This window comes from Ochotona curzoniae, unplaced genomic scaffold (assembly GCF_017591425.1).
Source record: "Ochotona curzoniae isolate NIBS_2020 unplaced genomic scaffold, NIBS_Ocur_1.0 patch64, whole genome shotgun sequence".
Taxonomy (NCBI): domain Eukaryota; kingdom Metazoa; phylum Chordata; class Mammalia; order Lagomorpha; family Ochotonidae; genus Ochotona; species Ochotona curzoniae.
Genome location: NW_024467044.1, coordinates 241,103 through 259,092, shown reverse-complemented (window position 1 = coordinate 259,092; position 17,990 = coordinate 241,103). Strand labels below are relative to the sequence as shown.

General features: G+C 34.3%; 1 protein-coding gene across 3 annotated transcripts in view; it reads right to left on the bottom strand.

Moving 5' to 3' along the window:
- LOC121168148 (sodium channel protein type 9 subunit alpha-like) overlaps positions 1 to 17,990 on the bottom strand; it is a 72,008-nt gene that overhangs the window by 20,440 nt on the left and 33,578 nt on the right. For all 3 annotated transcript variants that reach the window (XM_040997968.1, XM_040997970.1, XM_040997969.1), the window contains exon 17: positions 5,540 to 5,660. In XM_040997968.1, the coding sequence (XP_040853902.1) occupies positions 5,540 to 5,660 (121 nt within the window). The remainder of the gene's footprint in view (positions 1 to 5,539; positions 5,661 to 17,990) is intronic.

Here is a 17,990-nt window from a genome sequence, read left to right as displayed (position 1 = left end):
GGGCACATAAAATACTTAAAATACCTTACCTAATGCAAAGCTTTGGCCACAGTGCTCATGCAATCAACACCTTTTAACATCTCATGCAGTTTCACACATTTCGATTTTTCTGTTTTTGTTTTGTCCAATATGTTGTTTAATTTTTAACTTTCATTTTTTACTTAATATTTTTTATTAAATTTTAATTTTTATGATATCGTTCCATAGGCTCAGGGATTTCCTTGACATTTCAATTTGTATATAGTCTTTTCTCATCTTCCTACTCTACCTGATATTAATACATTTGTTGCTTAGTTAAGTTGGAATGCATTCCTGCTCTAATGCCCTGGTTGTTTTTTATATCAACTCCGCCATTGTGCTCAAACTTCTTTCATTTGCTCTATGAAGGAATAAATGAGTGATCTAAAATCTGAGGATAAAATGTGTGTTAGGCCTTCTTTTCTGCCAGAAATTTTCCTAAGTGTGGATCTAGCTTACAATTGAACATGTTTCATCCTCCCTGTAAAAACCTGTTGGGAAATCTCATTCCAAAGATTGAGAAGGTAGAAGTTCATAAAGTTAAGTTCAGAAAAGTAATTCTTCCTTAGTAGATGAACAGGTAAGGTGTTATGGTGCAGCAGGTTGAGCTACTCCTTGGGATGCCTGCTCAGCCCAGGGTCCTTGCAGCTATCCGTGGTGTGAATCAGTGAATTTCTCCCTGCCTCTCCCCATCTCTCTGTAATTCTAAGATAGACTTTAAAATAAATAGAAATATTATATTTTTAAAAGTAAACCAGTTCATAAAGAATCTCAGAGACATAAAGATTAAAATTTTTCAAAATAAGTGTAAACATTTATAGTTGATTAAAACTAAAAATTGGAATTACTTTAAAGAAAGAATCTGAAAAGATAACTGATTAATTCTTCTTATAATATTAGATAAACTCTTTTTTCATAAAAGTGAGGCATGGAAAGAGTAAGAATGGGTGGTAGTTTTGTGCCACCTGTTTCAGAAGTCTGTGTGTTAGATACTTTTGAAAAATTTTCTTTTCTACATATCAATATATCTCACTGAAAAATTTTCAATTAAAAAAGGCTGAGCCTGTGAAATAAAAGCTTCAGATATTCATAAGCTGAATGTTCTGAGGTAAGACCATAATGCTTTAAATGAGTTACATTCACTAGATAATGTCTTATTATGGCTTCTTTTAAGTTTCTTAAGTGCAATGAGTGCATTGATCCAGTTGTTGAGGTATTACTTAGGAATTTAACTTTCAGTACTACAGATATATAGCAAGCTGAGGCCATTGCTTGGCATGCAGGGGAGAGCCACAACCCATGATACCACTATCTCATGTGGTCACTGGTTCCTGTCCTGCAGCTCCAATCCTGACCCAGCTCCCTGCTAATGATTGGAACATTCATATTTTCTCTCACTTTTAGATTAGTAAATAAACTTTTTCATCATAAATCTTGGTTTAAGAAAAATTTGATCAGTCTTAAGCTTGAAGAGAATATCATTCTTATAATTGAGAAATAAGAAAACCACTATTCATGCTAATTAGCAAGGTATAAACGTTGAGATGAAATCTGTAAGTGCTGCTCTCAGGATCTGTTACCTTTCGCAGAGTTTCTCTTACTATGAGGAAGGATTGCCGTCTACCTTTCAGGCAAAAGCAACCCCCCAAGAGATTTCCCACCTAGCTAGTTAGCAACCTTATCACACTTTCTCCTCACAAAGACTTTTAATTAAATGCAAACCTAGCCCAGAACCTTTCCAACACTTAATGGATCCCAATGGGTAAGTGCTTTTTCTTTTGTGTAGTATCATTAATTTGCTCTCATGGTATATTGCATAAAGTGTGCATGGGGTTTCATCATGTTAAACAATATTTTAAAGTAAAAAAGCAAACCCTTGACCTCATCAATGGCATATTAATAACAACATGATTATTGTAATGTATTAACAATTGCTTTAGGAAAACAAGCATTTATTCATGTCTTCTTCAAATGTGTAAAACTCTTGAAAACATTTAACTCATATTGTCTTCCTGCAAAAAGAAAAAAGAAGTTGCCTACCGTGCTTTTAACGTGAAGATTGGTGTTTAGTTATTTTACAAGATGTTGAAAAACTCAAATCTTTGATATACAATTGGGCCTCCACTCAGCTGATCCAAATGATATTTCCCCCCATAATATTACCTGCAGCTACCCTAGTCCATTAAGCACACTCCCTTTTTTTTTTGCTAGATGTTTGAAGACAGCGTATGATTTGGATCACTCTTTCACCAAGACTGTTAGTTTCTACACATATACCATTTCCTTTTACATAAACAAAAAAATGAAAATGAAAAGTTATATCAACATGCCTTTATATGTCATTGTTTTTCACATAAAATAATGTTTGCTGATTTTAAAAAAATACAGGCATTGAGGTTTGTTGGTATCTTTCATTTTGCTCAATGCACAAATGTTTTATAAGAAAACACTTTGATAATTAAATCTTGGAAAATAAAAGCAAAAATTCTAATGCTGGAGGGTAAATTTATGAGTAGAGTAAGTCATTAGCATTTTTCTTCTACATAGATTTGTTAAAAAAGTCATTGGGAAACCACAAAGAAAATAGAGGGAAGAGGGTAGGCACTGTGTTACTGATAAGAATGATATGATTTAATCGTCTAAACATCTTCATGAAATACATTTTATTTTTTCCATTTTACAAAGGAGAATCTGACTCACAAGATTTAAAATGGGCTCAAAGTCACACAGTTATTGGTGGACTAATTATAATTTATGCTAATCAGGTTCAAAGCTTGTGCTTTATAGTATTGTACACACAAGAGCAAAAGTATTTCTTTGAATAAAATCCCTGTAATAGCAAGAGAAAAGGAAGAGAAGGAATTACTACTAAAACAGACTGGTGTGGTCATCTTTCCTCTTAAGTATTTATATCTCACACCACAATCTATGGTTTTGACAGCAGGCTTGAGCTCCTGACTCTAGCTTTCTGCAAATGGGAACACTGGATCACAGCAATGAAGGTTCAAGTGATTCAGTTTCTGTCATTCCCATGGGAAACCTGGATTTAGTTTGTGACTCCTGGCTTCAGTTGGGTACAACCCTGGCTATTCTGGGCATTTGGGGAATGAACCAACAGATAGGCTTGTACTCTATCACAATCTCATTCTCTCTCCTATCCAAATACATAATAACCAACTAACTAACTAACTAGATAACTTAAAAGAGCAAACTGAGGACAACTGTACTTGGCTTGATATGCTGATAAATGGAACTGGAGTGTGTTAGGCTAAGTGAAACAAACACAACAAATTCCACATATTTTTAACCAAAAAGTTAAATGTAAAATTCATTGCAGAGGGGATGCTAAAATGTATAGGTGCCATATTACTTGGTATACAGAAAGTTATAAATATTGCCTTCACTGAATTGTACCCTCTAATATATCCTTCATTCCTCAAAAAAGAAATGCTTGCATTTGAACCTTTAAAAACTTCCCTGTTCCTCATTCTCTCTGAAAATGTTCATGATCTAGTTTATTATGCATTCACTCTGCAAGGCTCTGATAATCCCAAACAAGTATTTGGGGTGAAAAGTAAAGCCTAATGCTTGGATACTTGCTTAATATTTTTACAAAATTTCAATCTCAGAGTAATAATATGTATTTGAGGTGATGGATATATCATTGCTACATGGCACATCATATGCCATAAATCTGGACATTATGTGCTGATTTTTCAAATCTAAAAAAAGCACTCTCACATTTTACCTAATAGAAAGTTTCTGAAATTTTAGCACATACTGGAGAGCTTGGACCTACCCTTTAAGTATCTGTTGAACTTTTGATTTGTAAGAAACATGTTTGGTCCATCTCAGCATTTCTTTTTTTAATTTTTTTAAAAGATTTATTTTTATTATTTTATTGGAAAGGCGGATATACAGAGAGGAGAGACAGAGAGGAAGATCTTCCATCCGATGATTCACTCCCCAAGTGAGCACAACGGCCAATGCTATGCCAATCCGAAGCCAGGAGCCTCTTCCAGGTCTCCCACGTGGGTGCAGAGTCCCAAAGCTTTGGGCCGTCCTCTGCTGCTTTCCCAGGAAGCAGGGCTGCCGGGATAGAACCGGCGCCCATATGGGATCCTGGGCGTACAAGGCAAGGACCTTAACCACTATGCCATCGCACCGGGCCCCATCTCAGCATTTCTAAAGACTAATGCACTTATGAAAAAATCTTCAGGCTCCCTAGCTATCAGGAAGTAAAATCTGCATATGAGAAAGTGACCTGCAGCAAAAGAGAAGATAGGGAAACAACCCAGATCCCATCAAAAGAGGAATAAAGAAACTAACATACATCTTCTCCATGGAATACTATTCATCTGTTAAAAAGAGTGTACTTCTATTGTTTCTAAGCTGGGGAAGCAAGATATAGCTTGCTGTTAGTAAATTACATAAGGAGCGAAAGAAGCTGCAGATGCAGATGATGAAAGGGAGACTCCAAGAAGGTTTCTTTTAATCTTATTTAACTTGATATATCAGAACAATAGAATTGACAAATGGTGAGTTGGTGGCAGATCCAGAAATGCAGAGTGAGGTCAAGCACAAAGACGTTGAACTTAATCAGTAATAGTGTAGAAGTTATTGTTCTTGCCACAGATGGAGGAAAAAATTCCTCAGAGCTTTGAATTAAGAAAGGGATAAAAATGTGAGCTTAGGTCTCTGTTTAAGGGGTTTACAGAAAAATAGCCACAAGAAACAGGATCAGGAACTTAGAACTCTCAGATATATAAAAAGAACAAATAAAAACAGGTATGCCTCCTGAAACAAATAGAATAAGGAATGTTGATAACCTATACTAAACAGTAGCAAAGGAAATCCTGAGATTAGCAAATATCTTCAATCTGTCCTATCAACTTGTATTCTGAGGGTTCTGTGGTCATGAGAGTTCAAAACAGGAAAAGTGAGAACTATAAAGACTGCTAAGTACCATAGTGGGATTTAGGTGCTACCTGCTGACAGCATCCCATATGGGCAACAGTTCACATCTGGGGTGTCCCACTTCAGATCCAACTCCCTGCTACTGCATCTGGGACGCCAGTGGAGGGAGTGGTACAAGTGCTTCAATCCCTGTTGCCCACTTAGTGGACTTAGAAAAAAACAACTGACTCCTGGCTTCAGCCTGGCACAGCCTTGGATGTTGCAGTCATTTTGTGAGTAGCTCAGTAGATGGAAAATCTGTCTTTTATTCTCCCTCCCACTATCTCTACTCTCTGCACAATATTGACCTTCAAATAAATAACATCTCTTAAAACAGGTAAAACTATAAACATCCTTCAACAGTACAGTGTTCTCAGTATGCATACTGTGGTAGAAATTATTACTAGAATGTCATAAACATGGAAAATGAAGCCTCGAGGGCTGAGACTTGCCTTTAGTCAGACACAATAAAATTGACATGGAATAGGGTCTTCTGACTTTTTAATAAACAGTATTAGATATTAAGACAAAAATACCAACAAATGGTTTTCTATTTTTCTCTTACCGTCTGTGAAACACGCCTCTGGCTCATCTGAATTCACAGGTTCAGCCTCTGCTTCCTCTCCTTCTCCTGGCAGGGCATTATCAACTGTACTGCATTCTGACGAACTCGATCGGTTCAGTCTCTAAAAAGGAATTCACCCACACCAGAAACTTCAATCAGGATTCACTGTAGTCCTGTATTTAATTATTATCTAATAATCAGAGTCATGCAAAGTGATATGAAAAATTATTAATATGATGACCGTAAGACATACATAAACACACACTGAAGACAAGTTACCCTCCAATGCATACATATTTAATGTTTCTATCTATACATCCTGTGAAAGATAATTATTTTTTACAAAGCTAATAAGTAATAAAACATTAGCAGAATGAAGTTTTTGATGTTCAGTACTACTTGTGGAATGTATTGGCTATACTGTTCATATTTAATACATATTTATAGATAATATTTTATGACAAGTACCCAAGGTACATGGACCAAATTGTCAATATCTGATAACTGAAAGTTCAAATTTCACAACAAATAAAGCCTGTTGGCAGTCAATTTTTAGAAAAAAATAAAAATATATTGTTGGATGATATAGATAGAAGGTCTTTGAGCAAGACTTTATAAAATTAAATATTGTATTGGAATTAAAATGCCAAAGACCATACCAACACCACCCAATTTAGTCATATAACTTTAGCATATAGTAGAAAAGATCAAAGCATTTATAACATCAATAGGTTGACGACTAAAGTGGGTACCACATGCAAACTCTGAAACAAAGGTTCAATGAAATTATGGCAAACTTACACATGGGAGCAATGAATCATTGTTATTATGATCCTATGATCATAACACAAACAAGTTTGTTCCACCCAGAACTTCGTGATTAAACATGTTTATAAACATACATACAGAGAAGATTTTAGAAAAAATATATACTGCAATTGTAGCCAAATCTATCAAAATTTCCTAATACTGTTTTATAAAAGGGTAGAGCAACATGTCCATGAAAATTTTCATTGTTCATTCTCATTTGCTAAGTAGCATGTGAATGCTGACAACCACTCTCTTTCACAACATACGTACCCTTCTTAAGTTTAGAGCTTTTCCGTTGCAGAATAGTTCAAGAAATGCCAGTACTAACAATGAGGAAACATCCATTTCAGTTAAATTGATTCCTAAATTTCTGAATTTGCAATCATATCACAAATTCAACAATAAAGTACTATTTCAGACATTAAGAGTTATGTATTTTTGAATTAAAAATTAGAAATAGCCTCACTAGTAAATTCTTTGTTTTTTTATTATCATACAGAATGCAACACTGTTCAAAATGACATGAATAAAATTAACTATAGTACTGTGAACACCCTACTAGGTGGCTATTTTTAGCTCAAATTAGATAAGAGGTATTTATGTAAGGTTAGCTGATTTGTTGATAGTATGAATGATATCAAAATACAATTTTACTTAAAATAGATTATTTAGCTAACTGAATTCATCTTTTTTTAAGTAAGAGCGGAACAGAAATCAACTATATCTGATCAGTAAAATTTAAGGTTTTAAACTATCAATTACTTCACGGTGAAATTCTGGAGAAGCAGTTACTAACATGTCAGATTGTACCAGTTGCCACCCAAAGCAGCTGTCTGTCCAGCTGGTTTCTAAAAGACTACATTTACATGAAGAAATAAGTTTTTGGCCTCTCAGCTGCAAGTGAACTGTTACTAAGGAACTGAGAGAGAAACCTTGTGATTCTCCGGATACAAGACAGAGCCTTTCTGCTCTGAAAAGACTTATTGGTTAGGATTTTGAAGCAAAGCAGTTGGCAGCATTGTGGTACAGATAATACAGAGCACCTCCTTGCTATTAGCCAAAATACTAACAATAGGCAGTGGTTTCCTTTCAGCTGGTAACCATTTTTAAATAAAATCATTCTTTACAAAATTCTGACTCGGGTTAAATTCATAAAAACATCTGTGACATAAATATTTAGTCTTCCCCTGTTTTAAAGAACATTAGCAAGAAAGACTTTTGCCAGGTTGTAAGAAAATAAAAGTCGAGGTGATTATGGTGGATAGTGTATCTTTTCACTGAAACGTGCTTTTTTTCATACAGCTTTTATGGCAAAATATGTCAAATTTATAGTTTGGCTCATTTATCAACATACTTTATCAGGAACTATAATTAGCTGTCTTACAGGCCAAATTATTGTTAGTAACACATTTATAGAAACTGTTTTCTTGGGAGTGCTTTTAGTATCCATTCAGTAATTATTTCGATATTAAATATCAAATTATATAGGGTCATGTGTCATTTAACAATAGGGCTATATCCTGAGGATCAGAGTTAGTGATGTCATCATGGTACAAACATCATAAACTGTACTTACACAACTTAGTACTTAGAACATCTAAGCCATTGGTGTATATTATTGTCACTGTGGACCACATAACTTTTCAGTGTGTATCCTCCAGCAATACAGTTTAATTCTAATTTACTTACCCCTTGAAATTCATATTTGCTAAAGAATAAACTTATTAAATAAGGCCTTAAGACCTTTCCTTTCTTTGTATGAAAGTAATATACTTAACATAGAAAATTTAAAATAATGCATACTAAAACTGTTATTCTTCTCCTTTGAGGTAACCCAATATACAGAGACAGTGTGCGTGTTCTGTATGTGTGTCATTAAAACACAGTTCTGAAATACTCTTTCCTAATTGTAAAGAATCCCCTTCAAGTACTGAAACAATCAAATCATAAAATTCATCATTTCCATGGTTATCCTTTTGATTGCCTTGAAGGTGTGTTTTCCTACAATACTGCATAGAAATACAATTTTAACTATCTATAAAAGTTAAAGACAGGTGTTATATAAAAAGTCATTAATTAGCCACTTGAAATTGCATTGTTGACAGAGAGGCAGTAAACTTGCAAGGCCAATCCATGGTTGTATGGATGGTAGTTAATGTTATTGGTCATTCTTGCTCCTACTAGTATGAAAAAGTATATAATGATTTTATGATCTGTCACTCGAAAGCAGAAAACCATCAAACCTAAAGCAACACTGTATGGAACACAGAACATAATCTTAAAGTAGGTGGTTGAATATGAAAACACTCCAAAGTACTACATTTAAATGTTGGCTGGAACCCTCCATTAAAAAAATACATTAAAAAGTCATGTTTGGGCTTGTCTGAGCCCCTGAGTGTGGATCACAAGAAGATCATCAATTGTGGGATTGTATAATGTATTGGGAAACAGCTCTTTTTAAGATAATATCACTGAAGGTTTCGTGGCAATGTGATGTGCTTCAGATTGATTTGGGAATCTGAAAATTCAATTGCACACCCATTTTTATCACTAATAAAGATTAAAAAATTAAATATGTCCTATAAGGCTGGTGATTTGACACACTGATAAAAAATGAAATTCTTTAAGGAAAATGTCCCCAATAATTATTTCTCTTTATATAAATAAAGGCATATGAAAAACAGTAAGCAGGCTGAAAGTTATAAATGAAAAGGGATCGGTAAAAAGAGAGGTAGTTATGGGAGATACTACTGATAAACTGGGAGCCATAATATCAAGAAGCAAAGAAAATAAGTTTTAAACTGTATTTAAGTCAGTATTATCTTTTAATATACTTATTTTATAATCAGAATCTCAGATGATGTTATTAAGTAATTAGGGGGTCAAAAAGTTCAGCATAATGAATTCAAGAACCATTAGAACAAAGTCTACAGTTACCATGCTTGGGTGTGTAAGAGTCCAATTTTTTCAAGTTTGCCACATTCTATTAGACACCAAATTAAATTTTAAAATACTCTCTTCTGGTATAGAACCAAAATAAACTTTTCTTTCTTCTCTTTTGCAATTTTAAGAACATTTGTTTCTGCCTTCTGAAGAAATCAATTTTTTATAACCTTTTAAAGATTTTTAAAGATTAGAGATCACCCATGACATCATCACGTATGCTTGAATGTAATTTGTAAAGATATTTTTTTGCATGATGGAGCTGCCTGGCCCTCTCAAGATCCCTCCAACTTTCTTTTGGTCTCTTTGAATTTTCTGAAAATTCTTGTAAAAGGTGATACCCCAAGTTGAAATATTCTCTAGCCATTCTTGATCAATGGAAAAGTCAGTAGCATTTTCCACTGTGTTATCTGGATCTCCATATTATTATCCCTAACCTGCACTAAAATCAGGGCTCATGTTACAAAAATCCATCTTTTTTTTTTTTTTTTCAAAATTGGGGAAAATCAGTACTTTCCTTTGCTACAGTTGTTTATGGTTGTTAGGCTCTAGGGGAATGACTACATACTCAGGCCCACTACAGTGTCAACGAGGCAAGTAATATTTAGCATTGGAGAAACAGGAAGGTCAAATTTCTGTCACCACCATAAAAATCCAAAATAACGCCAGTGATTTTACTGATTGTTTCACAGAATCTTCTACTTAGGAGTCTTTCTATCTGAAAATATGACAACTTATGTGCTTCAGTGATATAAACACAAATATTTAAAATGAACTAAATCTGATAATTAAGGACACTGTACTGGATTTAGATTTCTTGTAATATCTTGGAGCTTCCTGCTATAAAGAAAATGATGTCTTTAAATGTAAAGTGATCAATTTTCAAGGACTCAGTGCACTAGGATGGCAATCCACAGATCAGGTATTTCCATAATGACAGTGCTGTGTGCCAAATCAGTAGGGCCTTACACGTTTTGGAACATTTTAGCACTCTGCACTGTTATAACAAGAGGGTCAACAAAGGCTGGAACCTAAGCAAACATGGAGGTAAAATGTGCTAAAAGTGTATATTCTGACTCAAACTTGCTAAACGCCGCATATAATTTTTTAACACCAGAAGTATAAACAAAACCCAAACTACATATCTGAAGCATTTCTGTTATTTTTGGAAATTACTCCTGGCTGAAAAAACAAATTCCTTGAGTGGAATAGTTTCTAGTTTTCTCGACATTCATTCCCAAATTTGTAAATACAATGTAAAATAATAATTTTTCATTAATAAAATGTCTCTCCTAACTTAGATGTAAGCAACTTCTGCTGAGGTGGCACATTTTTTACTTATTCTTCAAAATTGAAATAATCAGTTTACTACTTCATCAAAGAATGCCTATTAAGTATCATTCTCTTTTTATAATGTATTTTGGTAAAAAATAATTTTAGAAATTATGTTAATTTAGATCTATAAGATTACTTGAAAAAGTTAATTAAATGGAATTAAATGTTTATGAATTAAAAATCATATATAGACACAAGTACATGTTTACACAAATATCTATTTTCTATATATTCATATTTGTCCATATATATCTAAGTGTATGCATGCATATATATATTTGGAACTGGTTTTCCTGAAAATTGTATGCTTTTTCTACACCTATGCATATAGAATTATAAAATGTGCATCAGTTTTATACTTAAATTCAAGGAGAATTTACCACATGCTCTAATGCAATACCTTTCTATGAAAACATTGCCTTTATATCACCACCAATTTTAAATAGAAAAGTATGTGTCTTTCTTAAGAAGACAGTTAATATCAACTCTAATGAACACTAATACCATTTTCACATTTTACTTGAAATTGTTGGCAGTATCATCCCAAGAGTGTACCAATTTCAGGATAATATTTTGCTCTCATCATTGCACAATGGATAAGAAATAATTCCACAATGACTGTGAAATAGAAAAAAAGTACTAGATTATAAATTGCTAAGATTCCTATTAGCATAGATTTTACCGATGAAAATTTAAAGAATTCTGTCATTCAGCAAGATATACTACAATTTGAAACAAAATATTATATCTACATAGTATACTCTTTATTGTAAAATAAACAGTTTGGGTTATTGTGTCTTATTTTGTAAAAGTATTTTATATCTTACATTTAGTGTTAATTTCATAATATGCTCTAGTTAAAATAACTTACGTAGGTTACCCTAATTATGTATATAATCAGAACCTTAATGTCAATATATAATATTGGTCTTAGAATGAAATTAAACATTTCACTCATTCGTAAGTAGAACCAATTAAGTTTATTTTTTAGATACACTAATATTAACAAAAGCTAACTGCCAAACTGATTTTTTAATTGCAAATTTTTAGTAACTAATTTTTAAAAATTAGTCATTATTATGCAGAAAATAATAATTAAATACACTCAAATTTTAGACCAAACATATTTTGGCTATGTTCCCTAGCTTCTTAAATATGTGTTCAAACAGTGGCTTCAGATTTCAGTTCATGTGTCTATAAATACAAATTTAAAGCTATTCTGCATTCCCTGAGATCTTATGTTTATGTCTGAAATAACTCTCCTATAAAAATTCTTTTCAAATACAGTTTTCATTTATTTAATGTAAATAAGACAATGTGATGTAATAGACATCTTTATACAGATTAAAAGGGAAATTGATAAATGTTTTTAAGTTAAATTTTACTTCAGTGGCTTCTGTAATGTCATTCACTTTTATAATCCATCCAATAAAAAAAATCTACAGCTCATGCACTTAAAATCACCTAAGGACACAGAGCTATATCAAGAAGTTCATTAAGAGAGTCACAAAAATAATGGATCTGTCCCAGTAACATGCTATGACATAAATTTATCTATGGAACAATTGTTTATGTTTGTACTTTCTTGCAATGAGTCAGGCAGAAAGATTTTGTAGCTAAACAGCATGCAAGACACTGAAAAAAAAAATCATATGTATGTTCTTTTGAAGGTAACCTGTGTAAAAGTGGTCACACATGTTTCTGCCTGGTTAAAAGCACTGAGGTGTGTTCTTGATTGTTCCAGTTTGATTGTATCCCTGTGAGAAGGAAAAAGGTTAGGTACTGAATTTTAAAAATGAAGCATGATGAAATAATTCACTGTATCTTAAAATGGTTTTAGTCAGAGACCTGTAAGGAACAACTGGTTATATTTTGAAAATACACATTATATACTTGAAAATAAACAATATACTTTAAACTGTAATAAGATTAAATATCATTCCACAGAGAAATTATTATTTAACAGACTAAGATTCTGTAATGTGCTAACACAATTATTCTCATTCTGTTTGTTTACAATCAAAGCAACAATATCTCTGTAGATATAGGACAAGAATATGTTTTTATTTCTTGGTTTACTTTTAATAACCATATTTAACTCATTCTAGCATTTTAAAACAGCTGTGGAACAAAGTTATGCTTGTAAATATACCAGAATGCAAAGAATAAGAAACATTGCTCTAAATATGTCAAATTATATACAATTACTTTTTTTGCACACACATAAAATAAATATAACAAATAGTTGGAGAAAAATCTGCAAAAGGAAAGAGCCAAAGATCTATAGAGGAAAACTCATATTTCTAAAGAATCTATGCATGCAAGAGAGTATCAGGATAGACATTTGGCCTAGTGTTTAAGATAACAGGATTGCATATTGGAGTTCCTGGATTTGATTCCCACCTCTGGTTCCTAACTTCTGCTGCAGAAAAGATGGCTCAAGTAATTGGACTTCTGCTATCTACATGGGAGACTTGACTGAGTTCCTGACTCTCAGCCTAGACAACGGTGGCCTCAGCTTTTGCTAGCATTTGGAGAGCAAACCAGCAAATGAGACCATGTGCTTTTTTCCTGTCTTAAACTCTGGAAATAAGACTGAACCAAAAGAAAATTTCCCATGAAGGTATAAATGTAATAATTAATTCCTTAGACTCAAATGTAGTATCAGGAAAATATCTCTATGTTTTGTAGAGTATAGTAAGTAGGAAATTCTAAACCATACTTTTGATGAAGGCAGTCCCTGCTTTTTCAAGAAAAGTTTTGATAAACATTCTAAATAGAAATAGTTCTGATAACAATATAATTAAAACCACCACCACCACACACAACTAAAATATTTAACCTTGATATTTTAAATTCTTTCAGTGGAGAAGAACGAGAAAGAGACCAGGACACACAGAGACAGAATGTGAGGGGGCAAGGGTACTCCCGAAATGCCTGCAGTGGCCAAGTCTGCACTGGGAGCAAGAATGCAAACCAGGTTGTCTGTGGATGGCATAAACCCAAATATTTAAACCATCACCACTGTTCTGTACTCAAGAGCACGTGATGGTAGGACAGTGGACTCAGGATCCAGGAATCTAACACTAATATTCTAATAGGAGTTGTGAATGGATTAAAGATTTTAATTAATTTATTTTGCATGTCAGAGTTACAAAGAGAAACTCAAAGACAGAAATCTTCCATCCACTGGCTCATTTCTCACACAGTTGCAATGGCCAGCACTGAGCCAGACCAATGTCAGGCGCTAGGAGCTTCATCTGAGATTCCCATTTGAGGAGCAAGGGACCAACACTCAGGCTGCCTTCCACTGCTTTTCCAAGGTTATCAACAGGGAGTTGGATTGAAGTAGAGTAACCACAAAATGAACCAGCACTCAAATGGGACAAAGGAATTGCAAGCAAATGCCAAAATGCTGACTTAGCCCCTACTACTGGATGAATGTGTATGTTTTAACCCCTTTGATCTTGTAATGAAATCAGTTAAATAAACAAGCAAGCATATTTAATAAAATAAGTAATTATCTCTGTAGATACAGGACAAAAATATGTTTTTATTTCTTGGTTTACTTTTAATAACGATATTTAATTCATTCTAACATTTTAAAACAGCTGTGGAACAAAGTTATGCTTGCAAATATACCAGAATGCAAAGAATAAGAAACATTGCTGTAAAGATGATGACTTTCAGAATTGAAAAATGAATAGAGTAGCAGGGGAGATGAATACATGAATGGAACAGGCGAACAACATGAATACTGTTCCTTTGCATGTGATTTCCATCTGTGCCATAACTACCCTGAGAAACTGTCTCACAGAATCCATTTAAGTGATGCTACTTTTCATGTGCCTTTATCATGATACAGTCTCTTGCTTCATTTTTTTATTGCCTCTGATGATTTCTTACTATTTAACTTTGAAGCTAAATAATGGCAGAAGGCATAACATTTTTACATGGCATTTTAGAAACTCGATATTTGGGCATGTCAAATATATTCGATGATGAACAAGTGGGAGAAAACCCCTGTGCTTATCATAAGGCTGGGGACATAGTTCTAGATTTTTTTTTATGTATTCTCTAGCATACACAAACAAATACATGAGCCTAAAAGGGTAGGCTGTAATAGGTATTTACTGGATAAATGAGCATGCCTGATGCTTTGAGGCCCATAGTTGAGGAGTCACTTTGTTGTCAATGGTAAAAATCAGTGTAGCATCTTCTCAGGCTTGCAAGGTGCTTAAAAGACTGCATTGTGCCTCGGGAGCTGGCTGATTTTAAGAGGAAACATTAGGGCCTGGTGCAGTAGCCTCGCAGCTAAAGTCCTCACCTTGCACACCCAGGATCCCATTTGGGTGTCAGTTCATGTCCCAGAGGAAACCTGGAGAAGTTGGGATGCTTCCTAATTGTGAGACTGAAGTGTTGATGTTCTCTGCCAACTTCTTCCTCAGAACACTTTAAGTTCCTCCACAGAACCCTTCATTTGATTTATCTGACCATTTTCTGATAAGATGTTCTTTCCAATATGTTGGGCTCACTTCTGGAGTCTGCATTTAACTGTGTGGAAGAAACACTGTTTACCTAAGAACTGACACGAGAAGACTGGAAATTCTCCATATAGTGTACTGTGAAATCAGGACACTTATCCTCCAAAGAGGTTGTCTTTTGTTTTTGTCTTTTTGGGTTTATTTTCCAGGTGTGGGTGTGGAAGTTGTGAAAAGGAAAGCTGGACGGATGTTCTTTCCCTTCATTCAAAACGCATGTTTAAATAGGAAAGGTGGGAAATTTATTGCCAGTCCCTGTATAAAGAAAATGGAAGTTTACAAATAGGATTCTAAGTCTAGCACGATAGGTTAATTTCGCATCACAGCAATCACTGTGAACACAATCAGGATTTTGAGATCACCTCCAGATGCAGGCAGAGTTCAGAACACAGAGGCCTGAACAGGCTTTTCCAAGAAGCTCCCCGAATGTGTCTTTAACATGGTCACACACTAAAATACTGAACTACTGAGTGCTGTCATCACATGTCTGAAATTTGAACTGTACCAAATACTTATTGACAAGCACACAATTCTGTAGCTATAATAATTACTCAGGGAGCACGCTCAATGGGCATTTGTCTAGTTACTTGAGTCCTGTAATTTTTATTATAATTCTGCTTACATATAACTAAATTTTTCTGCAGAGGGGTTTCTGAACATTGCTCCAGTTCAGAGTTAATAATATCAAAGCTGGGTATGAGGCCCTTTCTCTACTCCAGAATCTTCTTAACCAGATTCTAAGGTAGTTGAGTGAGCAGGATGTGCCTTGCTGGTTCATCAAAGTTCATCAGAAATGTAATAACCACAATATCAAAGGGTTCTCAAGCATGTAAAAAAAAAATAGAATAAGTAACCTAAGACTCGGGAAGTTCAGACGAAAGCTGAAAAATTATGGGAGTTAGAGCAGGGAAAGTTATCATGATAGGGTTAGAAACACTTTGGGCAAGTACAGAACATTTGTGGGCAGGCATTTGGTTTAGTGGGTAAAATCTCACACTGGAGTGGCTGGGTTTGAGTCCCACTTCTAGCTGCTTATCTCAGTGAATAAGTGGCTCAAGTGAATAAACCCAGTCACCACACAGGAGACCTGGATTAAGTTCTTGAATTTGGCCCTTGGCTTGGTCCTCCTCATCTCTGTTGCGGGCATTTGGCAATGAATTAATAGACTGGAACACTCTTTATGTCTCTGTTTTCATTTGATTTTCAAAGAAATAAAAATTGAACAAGATTTTTTTTAAAAAAAAAAAGGAAAAAAAGCAGTGTTATGAGCCTTTTAACCTAAGGCAGCTGGAGAGAAAGATCCTGCATAGGTATTTCATTCTTGGCCATAGTTTAACTGTGCAATCTGTATCATCTGGGTTTGAAAGAGTACCTAAGACAGTGCACACGGATATGTTAGGGAACTGTCTATACAGAAGGGTAAATTTTCAGCCAGTGGCATCCAGAACCTGGACTAGACTCATTTGTTTGCTTTGAAATCCGGAGTTATAGAGAACCTTCCATCTGTTGGCTCACCCCATAAATGGCCACAGCTACCAGCCCTGGGCCAGATGGAAACTAGAAACTCCATTCCAGGTTTACCACATGGGTAACAATAGCTCAAATACTTGAGCAATATTTCTATTGAATTTCCCATTTCATTAGCAGGAAAAGTTGGATGAGAATAGAACAGCTGGGACACAAATCAGACCATTTTGGATGCTGGTGTCAAATGCACAGAGTGGCTTTGGGACTATGCCACAATGCCAACCCCATAACTTTAACTTTTAGATCATGATAACAATGTTGATGAACTGAATGATTATAATAAAAACTAATGTTAAGGGCTTCCTAACTAAAATAGTGTGCAAAGTGTTTTAAAAGGCCAGCCCAAGGTGGGCATTTGGCACAATGGTTAAGGTCCCTTTTTGAGATGCTCACATCCTGTGTTCAACTCCTAGCTGTCTCCCAATTTCAGGTTCTTGTGGTAAGCACAGCAGGAAGCAACAGGTGATGTGCCTGCCAACCACCTGGAATATTCTGGAATACTGTGTTTGGCTTCATTAAGCCTCAGCTGGTAGAGGCATTTGGTGAAAGAATCAGGAAATGGGAGAGATTGTCTCTCTCACACCTGCTTTTTGCCCCATTTGCTGCACCCCTCCCCTCCAGAGAGAATTTGCCTCTCATAGAAATACAATTTAAAAACTTAAAAGAGTTATCTATTTTACTACACAATCTGAGGTAGTTCTAACCTCCTGTATTTATAGTGTTTGAACCATGGAAATACAATAGATAAGAATATATTGGTCGTGATTATTCAACATATTTCTGCAAATATATTATAAATTATTGAAATCCATCTTTTAATAAGATTAAGCAGACAGAAGGTATTGGTAAATATATTGAGCAATTTTTAACATGACTTAAATATATAAAAATTAACATATATATTTTGAATGTTATATTGAAACTTCAAAAGATATCATAAAATACTTTGTGATATTTATAACTATTTAATTTCACTTTTATAATAAAAGCTGCATGTATACCTTGATCCACTTAGAAGTTTGTAGATTATAACTGATCTGAAGGATTTAAACCTTTAAAATTCCTTTTCAAAGAATGTATAATAGAATTTGATGAAAATCATAATCTTCTCCAAAAATTACAATAACTAATAAACTAAATGATAAGCTCAGAAGACTCAGGGTATTATGTGGTATTCAAAATCACAAAAACTTTACATCTATTTGGGGAAACGTTAAGACAGTGAGATGCCTAACATTTTTCAACACTTTTGGATATTGCTCAAAATATCTTATGCAAATGTATTAATGCATTTA